At 42.3% G+C, this 14350-nt stretch overlaps 1 protein-coding gene across 2 annotated transcripts in view; it reads right to left on the bottom strand.

Moving 5' to 3' along the window:
• Positions 1-722: 722 nt before the first annotated feature.
• vps35 (VPS35 retromer complex component) overlaps positions 723-14350 on the bottom strand; it is a 28352-nt gene continuing 14724 nt past the window's right edge. The window contains exons 12-18 of one of the 2 annotated variants that reach the window (XM_085410024.1): positions 12873-13028; positions 10889-11011; positions 10619-10798; positions 9443-9682; positions 8953-9096; positions 1815-2001; positions 723-1321 (exon numbers count right to left, since the gene is read on the bottom strand). In XM_085410024.1, coding sequence (XP_085266150.1) covers positions 1822-2001; positions 8953-9096; positions 9443-9682; positions 10619-10798; positions 10889-11011; positions 12873-13028 — 1023 coding nt within the window. In that variant the 3' untranslated portion in view covers positions 723-1321; positions 1815-1821. Of the gene's footprint in view, positions 2002-8952; positions 9097-9442; positions 9683-10618; positions 10799-10888; positions 11012-12872; positions 13029-14350 lie in introns of both variants that reach the window. The other variant, XM_085410016.1, reaches the window with a different exon arrangement.

Genomic DNA, 14350 nt, shown 5'->3' with positions numbered 1-14350 from the left:
TATGAAGCCCGGGGAGCTTGCTACTGACAGAGAAAAGTTGTAGCTTGTCATACACAAAAGTAAATAATAAAACGAAACCGAAAAGACCCCTTTTCAGTGTTATACATAAAATTACATATTATAACCCAGTGATGGTTAGGGAAGAGTATCATTTCTTTATAATGTGAAACACACTGATGAAATTGCACTTCTTTATATTAACATATGCCAAAAGGATTAGATGTTACTTAAGATGATATGAGTGCAAAAAGTGAAAGAGTAACAGTCTCCTAATAGAAGAGCATGTTGACAAAATGCTGCTGATGTTGGAATCAAAGGACAAAACGAAGACCCCCCCTGTTTAAACACACAAGGACTTCTTTAATCTCTTTTAGCATACTGGTGTTAATCAAGTCTATTTGGCCTTGGGGAAAAAGGTGTAGTGACTCCCGACCAGCAAAGTCCAGGAACAACATCAGAGATCTCTGTCCAGAAGAGCACAGTCCTCCTCAAGTTCCCAAGGGCCAAGCTTGAAGGATAAAGAAAGCTCGCATGGTGAGGGGGGGTTAAATATAGATAGACTTATATGTCTATCTTAATGCAACTGTTACTGATATTATTCCATTTCAAACGTTGAATCAAAGTTTGAGCCACAACCAAATAATCCTTCAGCAACATACAACAGCACAGCAGAGTCTAATCACACTCAGGAAATACTGTGTGTAAAATAAGTAAAGTTCAAGAACTGTTAATGTCAATTTTATTTCAGAGACAATGATCATTTCTACTTAGTCTGTATTTTTATTTATCTGATTTACAAGTGCATTTAAACACATATTTAAAAGCAAAAAGGTAACAGTTCAATGCCGACTCCAACAAATCAACATTGATAAGCAAGAAAGAGAAATCAATAAATGTTGTGGAAAACGACACAAAGCTTCTGCACCATTGTACACTGACAAGTCGGCCAACATACAATCCTGAGGAACTGCTGCACCTCCTTAACATGTTCATCCAAAAGGACATGGTTGTTATCAAAAAATATCATGGGGAAGAACAAAAAACAGTGTGTAATTAGTGAGATCCATAGAGAGTGAACTAAACACTGGCCCTCTGATGCCAAGCACACTAAAGCATGCAAACACACCACAGTTTTGACCAGGTCAATCCAGTGGTGAGAAGTCCTGACTTCAAACGAGACACTATAAGGAGCCTAAAGAGAGAATGACGAGCACGATGTGGCAAAAAGAAGAACGCTGAAGTGTGACGGCCAAAGATCGCACGGTCATCTGGTCTTCAGTTTGGTTTGGCACAATCTGTTTAAAGTTGCCACAAAGCCAACCTAAAGAACAGCAGAGTTATTGATTATTCATGTTCAGGAAACCAGGCCGTATGCAAACCCGCTGCAAGACAACTACAACTTTGAGATTTTCTGTAGTTTTTATACACTTGGCTATTACATTCGCTCTCAATATGGACAGATATCAACAACTGAAGGCATGATGACACAGTTAGCAAGTCCTCCATCAACATTAACATAGTGCAGGATACAGACAAACTGGTTAATTGTGGCCTTATAAAGGAATGGTAAATAAAAGACTTGCACACTAAAGTTACGTGCAGCATTGCTTTACACATGCAAGGATGGATAGCAAGGAGGAATGATGAAGAGACATCAACAACTAAATGAAGGACCGAAAGGAGGTCTTTCAGCTCTTAATGTTTATTTCTATTCCTGGCCTTTAACACAACTTCTTTATTCTTGTGATAGTGTGCGGTCGTCTACTCTTAATATAGTGGAACATCTAAAAGGGACTTTATATTTTCCAACCTACATTAGCTTTAAAGGACCAGGCCCTCGTAGGCAGGGCCCTCAGATTCAGGGGATTCCCTCTGCAGACGAAGATGCTCCAGTGTATTGTGGAAGTGTTTGTTGATCTGCTCCGTCTCTTCACTAGCTTCCAGGTTGGGAAGGTCTTCCCTGATCTTTTGGATCAGCTGGTTTAACACCTGGACTGTCACCTGGATGGGAGGAAGAGGAGGAACAGCACAAGGGTTCCTGTTTACATTCTAATATTATTGGGTGGACAACATTCACTCGTACCAAAGTATTCATGTGCACGCTCTGTGGGTCAGTTGGAATAGATAAGAGCAACTGTTCAAATCCAAACAACAATCTGAGTTTTACACAAAGGCGACTGTAAAAAAGTGACACATTTTCAATTTGATGGCTAAGCCTCACTCCAGCTCCGACATGGATGCCAGGGTTGGTCACGGAAACAATCCCACCAAACACTAATAAAAACAGGGGCCTGGTCCGAGGAGGGACTACACAGGGAGGAGGGCTCAAGGAGTCCTGACAACCAATCAACAGCCACAATATAAATGCCATTTTTTAAGTGTCCATCGATCCATCTTGTTCCGCTTATCTGGGGCCGGGTCGCGGGGGCAGCAGCCTAAGTAGAGAAGCCCAGACCTCCCTCTCCCCAGCCACCTCCTCCAGCTTATCCGGGGGAATACCAAGGCGTTCCCAGGCCAGCCAAGAGATATAATCTCTCCAGCGTGTCCTGGGTCTGCCCCGGGGCCTCCTCCCGGTGGGACATGCCCGGAACACCTCACCCAGGAGGCGCCCAGGATGCATCCTTGTCAGATGCCCGAGTTACCTTAACTGGCTCTTTACATTTTTTTAAAAAACTTTTTTGTGACCACTGAAATTAAAGTTGGGGCTTGCTTCACATTTAAGTAAATAACTTTAAAAATAACTGCCCAGATTCAAGATGCTGTTAAGAATGTGGCAGAAGTTCATTTTCAAAATCATATACAAACCTGTGCGAACCAACCTGAGTCTAAAAAGCACATCTACACATCCTGGCTTCACAAGAAGCTCTTCCTCAGCAGACTAGCCAAAGCGCTTCAAGGTCACCTCACAAAGCACCTTTTTGAGTGTAGCACAAGGATTCAATACACTCATTAAGACAACAGGTCATTCTTCAGCACAGTGAAACATGACCATAAAGGGAAAGGGGAAAAAAACGAAGGAGAGAAGTGCTCGATCACCCACAGTGCCACAAATAAGGTGGCGCGACAGGTGATGTTAGGGCTGTGCGATATGACCAAAAGCTCATGTCCCGATATAAAAATTATATCGTCTGATAACGATATAAATAACAAACATTTAACATTTTCTGTAAATTCTGTGAATCTCGAGCAGCTCGACTTGCATGAAGTGTTTCCAGCTGCGCGTCGTGTAGCTGGAGTCGAGTGTTTTAACCGATGCATCAAACAATACATTTTTAGACTTAAGTTGTAACGGCGCCGTTTCTTTGTGAGTATTTATTACACGGCGTGCTGCGGGGTAAAGCCTGTTCTAACGTTTGAGTCTGAGCTTTATTTATTAGCACCTGACGGCTCTTTTCTGCTTCTCATCCGTAAATAGATCTCTCTTGGAAATGAGATTTTTAATCTCAATGAGATTTTTTACCTGGATAAATAAAGGATTAATAAAAAAATACTCTGCATACTCGTTCACGTTATTCAGTTTATTTTGAAGTCTCAACAGGATCTTGAGCTTTATTGTGAAAGGTTTATGTGGAACAAGCAGACACGCGATGGTTTTACCGTCGTTGTTGCTAACGACAACGCATAAATACAGGTGCTTTTCCGTCCGTAGTGTGGTTATATTAAATATAAGAGAAAGAGAGAACTTTAAGGAATTCATACAGCCACTACAGTGACATCAGAACCATGAAAAAATATTGCTGTAAACAGTTTATTTTGCGACACCCCGAAACAAACGATAGCGTAAAATGAAACGATGGACGTTTTTATATCGTTATATCGAACAGCCCTAGGTGATGTGACATCACACTCCATGACGGGGGTGTGTGGCCAGCATGAAAACAACTGTAGTCGGGATCTAATATTAAGTGACACAATGCCACCTAGTGGCAACAGATAATCAGCAGTAGATGATAATCATCATCCCATGCAAATAACATTTCAGTTGGTGGATCCGTGCATGATATGCATTAGGGTGACTTGTAGTAAGTAGGTAATTTCCATCACCACCTAGTCGGCAAAGGTAGTATATTTAGTGCGTAAATAACAACACCAATCAACATCCCAGACCAGATAGCGGCTCACCCACACTACGCCCAAGCCGTAGTTCAACTTGACAATGGCATGCTTGGACATGCAACAGGGCGCACAAGCCCTCCGACTGCTGTTTGCAGCTTTGTAAGACAATAGAGAATTAGGTCTATAAGCTTCTGGATAATTACACTGTTTTAGTAATTTTGATTATTAAAATCTACGGTTGTTGTGCACAGAGCGAACATTATTAAACCGTATCATTGTCCAAACATTTATAGACCTAACCAATGTTCCCTCTAATGCTTCACGTGTCTGAGCGAACACACAAACTGAGCGTCCCTTGGACCACTGTGAGCAACAGCAGACGTGTGCACTGTGGTCACGCCAGCATCCAAGCTACATGTTTATTAAAGTAATCAAATTACAGCATTTATGTTAGACTATCTTTAATTAACTGCTTTAACCCACTTACAACGAAAATGTTAAAAAATCTAGTCATTGACCTGTGCAGCATGTTAACACTATTGGAAGGAAAAATAACTTGAACTCTAATTTTGAAAACAACTTTTTTTTAATTAATTTTTTTTTATAAAGCTCTGACTTGTACTCTGAGTCTGTGGTCTGGGAGAGAGTCGGTAACTCTGTCTGCAAAATACAGTAAATAATGACCAATGTTGAGCAATTAATTATATCCAGTGGGGCAAAAAAGTATTTAGTCAGCCACTGATTGTGCAAGTTCCCCCACTTAAAATGATGACAGAGGTCAGTAATTTGCACCAGAGGTACACTTCAACTGTGAGAGACAGAATATGAAAAAAAAAAAAAAATCCATGAATCCACATGGTAGGATTTGTAAAGAATTTATTCGTAAATCAGGGTGGAAAATAAGTATTTGGTCACCTCAAACAAGGAAAATCTCTGGCTCTCACAGACCTGTAACGTCTTCTGTAAGAAGCTTTTCTGTCCCCCACTCGTTACCTGTATGAATGGCACCTGTTTGAACTCATCATCTGTATAAAAGACACCTGTCCACAGCCTCAAACAGTCAGACTCCAAACTCCGCCATGGCCAAGACCAAAGAGCTTTCGAAGGACACCAGGAAAAGTATTGTAGACCTGCACCAGACTGGGAAGAGTGAATCTACAATAGGCAAGCAGCTTGGTGTGAAAAAATCAACTGTGGGAGCAATCATCAGAAAATGGAAGACATACAAGACCACTGATAATCTCCCTCGATCTGGGGCTCCACGCAAGATCTCATCCCGTGGGGTCAAAATGATGATGAGAACGGTGAGCAAAGATCCCAGAACCACACGGGGGGACCTGGTGAATGACCTGCAGAGAGCTGGGACCAAAGTAACAAAGGTCACCATCAGTAACACACTACAACGGCAGGGAATCAAATCCCGCAGTGCCAGACGTGTTCCGCTGCTGAAGCCAGTGCATGTCCAGGCCCGTCTGAAGTTTGCCAGAGAGCACATGGATGATACAGCAGAGGATTGGGAGAATGTCATGTGGTCAGATGAAACCAAAGTAGAACTTTTTGGTATAAACTCAACTCGTCGTGTTTGGAGGAAGAAGAATACTGAGTTGCATCCCAAGAACACCATACCTACTGTGAAGCATGGGGGTGGAAACATCATGCTATGGGGCTGTTTTTCTGCCAAGGGGACAGGACGACTGATCCGTGTTAAGGACAGAATGAATGGGGCCATGTATCGTGAGATTTTGAGCCAAAACCTCCTTCCATCAGTGAGAACTTTGAAGATGAAACGAGGCTGGGTCTTCCAACATGACAATGATCCAAAACACACCGCCCGGGCAACAAAGGAGTGGCTCCGTAAGAAGCATTTGAAAGTCCTGGAGTGGCCTAGCCAGTCTCCAGACCTCAACCCCATAGAAAATCTGTGGCGGGAGTTGAAAGTCCGTGTTGCTCGGCGACAGCCCCAAAACATCACTGCTCTCGAGAAGATCTGCATGGAGGAATGGGCCAAAATACCAGCTACTGTGTGTGCAAACCTGGTAAAGACCTATAGTAAACGTTTGACCTCTGTTATTGCCAACAAAGGTTATGTTACAAAGTATTGAGTTGTATTTTTGTTATTGACCAAATACTTATTTTCCACCCTGATTTACGAATAAATTCTTTACAAATCCTACCATGTGGATTCATGGATTTTTTTTCCACATTCTGTCTCTCACAGTTGAAGTGTACCTCTGGTGCAAATTACTGACCTCTGTCATCATTTTAAGTGGGGGAACTTGCACAATCGGTGGCTGACTAAATACTTTTTTGCCCCACTGTAGTTACTTCTTCAAAAAAGTAACTGAGTTAAGTTTTTGCAGCAGTTTACCTAAAATGCAGCCAAGGCGGGTTTTAAATAAACATTTCAAACTATTTACAGAACAATCAGCTAGGGCTGGGCCATATTATACCGTTCACGGTAATACCGGTATAATGTTAGGCAACGATAGGAAAATGAAATATCGCGATAGAATGGGAGTAAAACGCGCATGCGCAGTGCCTTTGTTTTCATACGCACATGGCCGATTGTTGAGTGAAACAGATGAACCAGAATTGGTTTGTAAAAATGGTGCAACTTCCGTGATGTGGAACTGGTTTGGTGTTTGTCCGTCAGATACACAACAAAGCACATTTTTTTGCAGAACATGCAAGCGGCCGTTGTTATTGTCGTATTTGTCGGACTAAGATGCTCTTAAATCTGGGAGTAATCTGGGTCCTAAACTCCGTATGCTTCAGGTCAAACAACACTGCAGCATCACTGAGCGTTAAAAATTGTCTAAATTCTTTCATCTTTAATAAAACGATCAGCATTGCTGCTTTACCAGGTGTAACTATAAAGTTTAACTTCCAGGCATCCATGAAAACAAAATTTATTACATTTAACGGAGTTAGAAGTTAGCAGGAAGCTAGCGGAAGTTAGCTCGCTAGTTTCGCTAGTTACCTAAGCATGATATTGCATGTTCTGACTGAGAGATTTCTGAAAAAATTCAAACGTACAGCTCTGCTATCACTTCCAACATAAATGAAGACAGGAAACTAAACAGCAGTGACGTTTGTAGGGTTACTGAAGTTGGGCTAGCTGGTATATAATGATGTGCTACGTGATCGCTAGCGACACAGCTATGTTAGCATAACATAAACAGTGAAGCTGGAGGACGAACACTAACACTTTTCCACTTATAAAAGTTAACGTGAAGGTTCTTCATGGTTAGAGACAAATGCAATCGCATGGCAGGATGCTGTAAACGGACCAAACTTCAGTCAGGAGAACAACTGAGATAATCCATCCACAATACGAGGTTAGTTATTAATATACTGCAACAACATGGGAATAGAGCCGCTGCCAGAGAATTCAACATTAATGAATCAATGGTACAGAAGTGGAGGAAGCAAGAAGAATGAGTTTAATAAAGTTTGATTTATCTGACTGCTTTGTTTCGCTTAATGTGCCTTATAATCCCGTGCACCTTATGGTCCGAAAAATGCGTACTGCACACTGCAGTTTAATGTTGCAAAGCACCTCTTTTTAACTTCAGTGGATATTATACATGGTTATGCTCAGGATATGTCAGCCCATTTCTACTGGAGATGCCTTTTGGTTAAACTTTTAGCAAGGAATTTGCATTTGCACTGTTACATTTTTATGAAGCTTTAATGTACATAAAAACCAGCTTCTTGTTTAAGTGAAAATAAATGGAAGGTTGTCTTTTTGCGCTAGTAATGTTGTGGAGTTGTATTTTGTCTTGCATCAATTATATCGTCAGTTATATCGTTATCGCAAATTTTCAAATATATATCGTGATAAATATTTTTGGCCATATCGCCCTGCTCTACAATCAGCTGTTCTGCATCAAATCTGATGCCACACAAATTATCTGTGCCACTCCAAAAAATAATTTCTGTCCACTATGAGATGAAGGAGAACAACAGCCTGATACCTGCAGGCCTGACAACAGCAGATGTATCACTGCTGTAACACCTGTAACACTCAGCAGTCGCCTCATTGTTCTGACACACACAACAACACTATTGACTACACTACACACTAACTACACAAGATTTACGCTAAACGTTGCAAATCTCTCACATCTCAAACACGCCGTCACTCCTAAAACTTCCTCCTTCCTAAACAACTAAATGTCATGTTGCCATATCATTTTTTTGATTGGTCCACATGGTACATTTTCCACCAATAGGAAAGGGTGGAGTTTTTGCTCACAGGCTTTTGAGCGTTTTCCTTATAAAACGCTGTTTTTACCGTTTCTTCCTGCAGTAAATATAAACAACGACAGTATTCAGGAAGAAAACCAAACATTGCAGATATTTTATCATAACTCTGTAAATTGTGTTGATCGGCCACGTAAAACCAAACTGGTATAAAGTCCACACTTTGTCCGTCAGTTGTTCCGTCTGTCCTGCTCACATCTCCAATGGTTGTACACGTTGTCATTAACGTGGCTTCACTCCACATCAGCCGCTTTGCTAAAACACCGGCACATAAGGACGCTGTCATAGCCTGTCGACGTTGATTAGCTGCGTATATACGAATGTGAATCGCATCATTGGCTGGACTGTGGGATACGGTGGCATCGTTCTGATCCCATACAGGAGCAGCCAGTCACTCACTGACTAAACTGTTAAAGTTTTAATTTTAATTTCAATTCAGGTTAGATTTTTTTTTGTGTGCAACGCAGATGTTCTGTGCGCAGAGACGTGCCAGCAGTGCTTAGCGGGAACATTGGACCTAACTGTTAATCAACACTTTAACTTGAGTGGTTGGTTTGAGGCAAATGAAGAAATTATTCTCTCTGGCAAAATGACCAGTTACTGGTTAGCACAAACATTTTTTTGTCTTACCGCATCGTTTTCCCTCTCATAGAAGCAGACGTATCTGTTGAGGATTTCAATGAAAAGCTGAACTTGCAGTGATGGATCCATGCACTGGTTGGCAATCTTCAAGGCTTTCTTTAGACACTCCATCACCCGCTTACCATCACGGATCTAAATGTGTAAAATGAGCAGGGAGCATTTAGAGATGTGCAAAAAGACTAAAGTGCACAATAGCATTAACAGCATTATATAGTGTGTTAAAGCGCACTGTGTCCCGTAAAACTGAACTTGCTGATCCTTCCATCCATTTGATTCCATAACTAATCTTTTGGGGTTTAATACAGTGACTGTTTAGCCTTCTTCCTCCTCTAGAACAAAGTCCTACACCACACACTGATGATTCCATTTAAATGTCATTTTTTAGAACGTCACTCATCTGCATGCACATGATTTTACTACAACCATCTTCAACAACTTTATGTTAGTGTGTGGGGAAAAAAGCCTAATTCCAACACACCTCTTCACCATTTTTGTCAGTGCTGCGACCTGACCAGAAGAGATGGGCACAGATGCTGACAGCTCTGCACTGGTCAGGCTTCTTCAGCAGCTTGGACGCAGCCAGTGCACACTGAGTCCTCAGGGGCTCGTGGTTTTCCTCGCTGAAGCATCGCATTCGCTCAAAAGTGCCAATAATCAAGGTGATGGCAGCCAGCTGAGCTTTGGAGTCACTGATCTCATCCTCATAGAGAGAGAATGCCTAATATGGACAAAGTATGGAGAACCAAGAGAAGAGATGAAAAGGTTGAGGGGATGGAACAACACCACCCATTGACAGAAAGAGGATTGTAGCGGTCTAATGGTTTTAAAATACAACAAAATAAAGTTATGTTTTTGGTTATACACTCTAAAGTTTTAGAGCACCCCAATTTTTCCAATTATTTATTGAAGTTCAAGTCGTTCAAGTTCAGTGAATAGCTTCAAATGGTACAAGGGTAAGTGGTGAACTGCCAGAGGTTAAAGAAAGGTAAAGTTAGCCAAAACTGAAACATTCTGCACATTTGAGAATTATCCAAAAGGCCTTTTCCAGGGAACAGAACATGGGTTCAACATTTAAAACTATTCTGCAGCAATTTCAAAGAAAGTCAGGGAGTACAGTTTCCTTCACCATCAAAGGCACTCAGGACAGAACAGCATTCTGCAGGCCCATGCAATAGCCTCTGGTATATGACTAGCTGGTCAGGGGTTCATCCTACAGCAAGATAATGACCCAAAACATAAGTCACAGTCTCCAGACTTAAACCGCATCAAGCTGTTTGGGATGAACTGGACAGAAGAGTGAAAGCAAAGCAACTAGCAGTGCCTCATTTATGGGAACTTCTGCAACAGATATGGGAAGAACTTCTGAACAATATTTGATTTCTATTGTAGAAAGAGTGCCACGGGTGTTTTCAGACACCAAAGGTGGCTACTTTGGGTCAAAGGGTTAGAATACATGTTGGTCTCTAAATTGATTCAATGATTTCTTCTTTTCAGTCCAACCGCTTTCATTTCAGAGTGCAATGAGACATTAAACTGCAGAATTTTCAATAAAAAAACTGGAAAAACTCAGGTATCCAAAACTCTGACCGGTAGTGTGCACACATGTATGTATATAAACTATTTAAAGGCATGACAGTATTATTAAACATTCTACCTGTGACATGAACTCATACGCTACAGTCTCGTGGTTTTCAAAGCCAATCTCCCCTGCAGCCAGCGCCCCCTGCAGGAAGAGTCGAAGAGGCAGCTCGGCGAGCTCAGCCTTAATGAGTGCACTGATTGTCTGGTGGGCAAAAGAAAAAATCTTCTGGCACTTCTTTTCCCATTTGTCATCCTAAGAGGAAAAGAAATTGGTATGATTTCATAACAGGACATAAAAGAAAATGCATTATGTGCTTTGTGATGAAAAATAACATTTGCTCACGGTGGAGGAGTTTTCCTTGTATCGAAAGGCTAGCTGGTAGGCAGCAAACACAAGGGGAGGCAATGTGTAACGAATCCTTTGGTTTCCACCAGCTCCAAAGTGTTTGCGTGCTGTATTAAGAATCTGAAGCAAACAAGAACAAAGTTAAGTGAAAACCACTGGTCTCAGCAAAAACACTCACAGAAGTACAAACTGCTGGAATTTTCCCAAGAACTAGATAAGGTGGGGACAAAGGAAACACTGCAGCATTATTCTCAGAATCTCTAGCAGCAACTTAAAGGAGACCACCTGCAGGACTCTTTCTAATACATAATGTGCACAATTAAGACTCTTCGGGTTCGTCTCAAATGCTTGAAAAGAAGACAACTGGACTTCTACAACTTCAGATACATTTCCACGAGGCTTCTTTAATTCTGAAAACAAAAGGTGGAGTGAAGAAGAATAAGAATCCTTTATTGTCATTATGTCTTCACACACATAACAACATTACATTCACATATACACACAATCAAGAATAGAAACAACAGGTAAGATATTATGTGGAGATCCAGGAAGATGACGTCCACACTGCCTGGACCTCCACCAACGCACAATGACCTCCACGGTGTTGCTGGTGTTCGGGTGTTGGATCTCCTCTCTACAGTGAGTCTCATCATTGTTCCAATATCAGACCCAAACAAAACTTAAATACTTCAACATAAAACTAGTAAAACAAAAATAAATACAGCTTCACGACTGAACAGTTTTGAGCAAATACAGTGAATAACGTCGGGCTGAGCACACCGCTCTGTGGCAACCAGTGCATCCAGCTCCTCATTCTCACCACTGGAGTAAGGGCGACGTAGCCGCTGAGGCAAGTGCACCCGGTTAATTTAAACCTTGGATTGGTTCCTGAGGGTTATTGATCCACTATTAACTCATTCACTGCCATTGACGTCTATAGCCATCAATTGCAGTGAATGAGTCAATGGGTTTAACTCATTCACTGCCAATGGCTGGCAGTGAATGAGTTAATCATGCGAGTCATCACATGAGCCAAAAAACATTCCTAGATCATCACTGGGTGTTAAGGGTGAAACCGGTGTAGGACACTGTCACCCCACCATCAGTGGAGCTATTGAGGTCACCTGAAGTGGCTGGAAGGATGTCAGACTGCACAGTAAGTGGCTGATACTTCATGTCATAGGCTACGCCTCTATTCAATGAAGATGGTTCACAGTGGACACAGATGATCTCATTTTAGCAAACCACCTGTCTTCTTGGTCCAAAATGTGAACATTGGTATCCTGAGTGACCTTTAGATGTAGAGATACACGTGAGTGTGCAGCTGATTTCATTTAGGTCCAGTTGGGAGAACCACATATCTAAGATGGTTTTTTGTTTGTTTTTTTAAACACACGACTCTTCCTCTTCTTTCCTTTCTGCTTCAGAAGATACATTTCTGCCTGACGTTGCAGGATCCTGATGACTCCACGCTCGTCTTCCAGAGCAGGGCTCGCAAAATCGCTTGCCCCACGTCCCGGAGCTAGCAATATCTCCGGTCGGGTGAACAAAATCTATCTCAGCCCCGCCCATCGGTTATCATATAGCCCGACGGGCGGGGCGATTTTGCGAGCCCTGCAGAAGGTGTGGTAAGTCAAAGCGTAGGCTTCTGGGAGTCTGTGTCGGCTTCCGGTAAACTTCAATGTTGAGGCTTACAGCCTCCTTAACGAGCAAAGCACAGTCCAGGAATGGTAACCCTGATATCCTCCCTGGTAAATCAGTGAATGTCACCCGCATACCTGAACCTGTGGCTCAGTGCCGTCCCTCTCAGCCCCTTCCTCCATGATAAGCTTAGCTACAGTGGGGGACACAGAGGAGCCCATGGCACGTTGTTGGCCTTGCCTGTACAAATGTCCAGTTGCCTTGTTTTCAAGCACTCAAGACTACCACAACCTTGATGACTGAGAACGTAGAAAGACACAATGTTAACGCAAACACCTACAAGATACTGCTGATCAGGATCTTCAGAATGGAGCAGATGGATGAAACGACCCACAAGGCTCTGCTCCTCAGCAAAGTCCTCTGGGTCTGGATCTTCAGTTGGTTGGTCTGGCTGGTCCTGTATCAGTGTGGACACCAAGTTCAAGATGGCGTCCACCTAGAGGAACAAAGGGTACAACATTAAACCGATACTATTTACAAACTGTGTAACCAGGTTAGATGTCTGCACAAAAACCTTAAAGAATACTTTAACATGAAACTACTAAAACAAAAATGAAAAAACAGCTACTTTTATACAGATTTCTCACTAATCTAAGCAAATATGACAAGTTGCATCACAAAGTACAGATGATACTTCAGCCATACATAACCAGCGTGCATTCAGCAAGAGACTGTGGCTGTGGTCAAACAGCCTACATAAGTTTTCTGTTAACATCACTTTTTCATCTGTCGGTGAGGGCTTCTCTACGGCGACTGTAGTTTGGGGTGTTTGTTAACTTTTACAAGCCTATTTGCAAGGTTGTTGGGAAACTATATAAATGTGTCTGCAAAAAGTTGGTTCTGTTCATCTGGACGCAGCGTTTTCAGTGGGAGAAACATTTCATCATCATCAGGTGACGTCTTCAGTCTCAGCTGACTGCAGGTTTCACCCTTATAAACAGCACATTTGCATAATGACTGAAACCAGCGAATGAAGGAACAATGGGCTGAGAGGTCAGTTCCTTCATCATAATTATGCAAATTCTCATGACCACTGATCAAAGCCCACTGATCAATGGCCATGAGTCCCATTCACAGAGAGTTGGGGAATGGCTGCAATCACAGCAGTGTAAGATGGTGACAGATGTACCCTTAGGCCCCTCCTCCATTCAGAGATGGTCTTTCCCTTTTCACGTAAATGGCCTCCTTGACTCCGCCCTCAAACCAGCGTTCCTCCCTGTCCAGGATGTTACATCCTCATCATTGAAAGAGTGTCCACTGGCCTGTAGGTGTAAATAGACTGCAGGTGACTCTTCTGTGTTGTAGCTAGAGGTTGTTTGGTTTCCCCGACGTATAAATCCTGGCACTCCTCCTGCACTGAACAGCGTACACTATGTTACTCTGTTTGTGTCGGGGGACCCGATCCTTGGGGTGCACCAGTTTTTGGTGCAGCGTGTTTTGACCCGGTGTGTTCTGTCACCATCTTACATGCTGTGATTGCAGCCATTCTCCAACTCTCTGTGAATGGGACTCATGGCCATCGATCAGTGGTCTTTGATCCGTGGTCATGATAATTTGCATAATTAAGATTAAGGAACTGACCTCCCAGCCCATTGTTCCTTCAGTGGGCTCGTTTCAGTCATTATGCAAATGTCCTGTTTATAAGATTGAAACCTGCAGTCAGCTGAGACTGAAGACGTCACCTGATGATGACGAAACGTTTCTCCCACTGAAAACGCTGAGTCCAGATGAACAGAACCAACTTTGGGAGATTTACGT

The sequence above is a fragment of the Rhamphochromis longiceps genome, linkage group LG1 (genome assembly GCF_057381845.1).
Source record: "Rhamphochromis longiceps isolate RC_006_pf linkage group LG1, R_longiceps_female_GT1.1, whole genome shotgun sequence".
NCBI classification, from domain to species: domain Eukaryota; kingdom Metazoa; phylum Chordata; class Actinopteri; order Cichliformes; family Cichlidae; genus Rhamphochromis; species Rhamphochromis longiceps.
The sequence above is the reverse complement of the archived record's forward strand: the minus strand, read 5'-3'. Positions and strand labels throughout refer to the sequence as shown.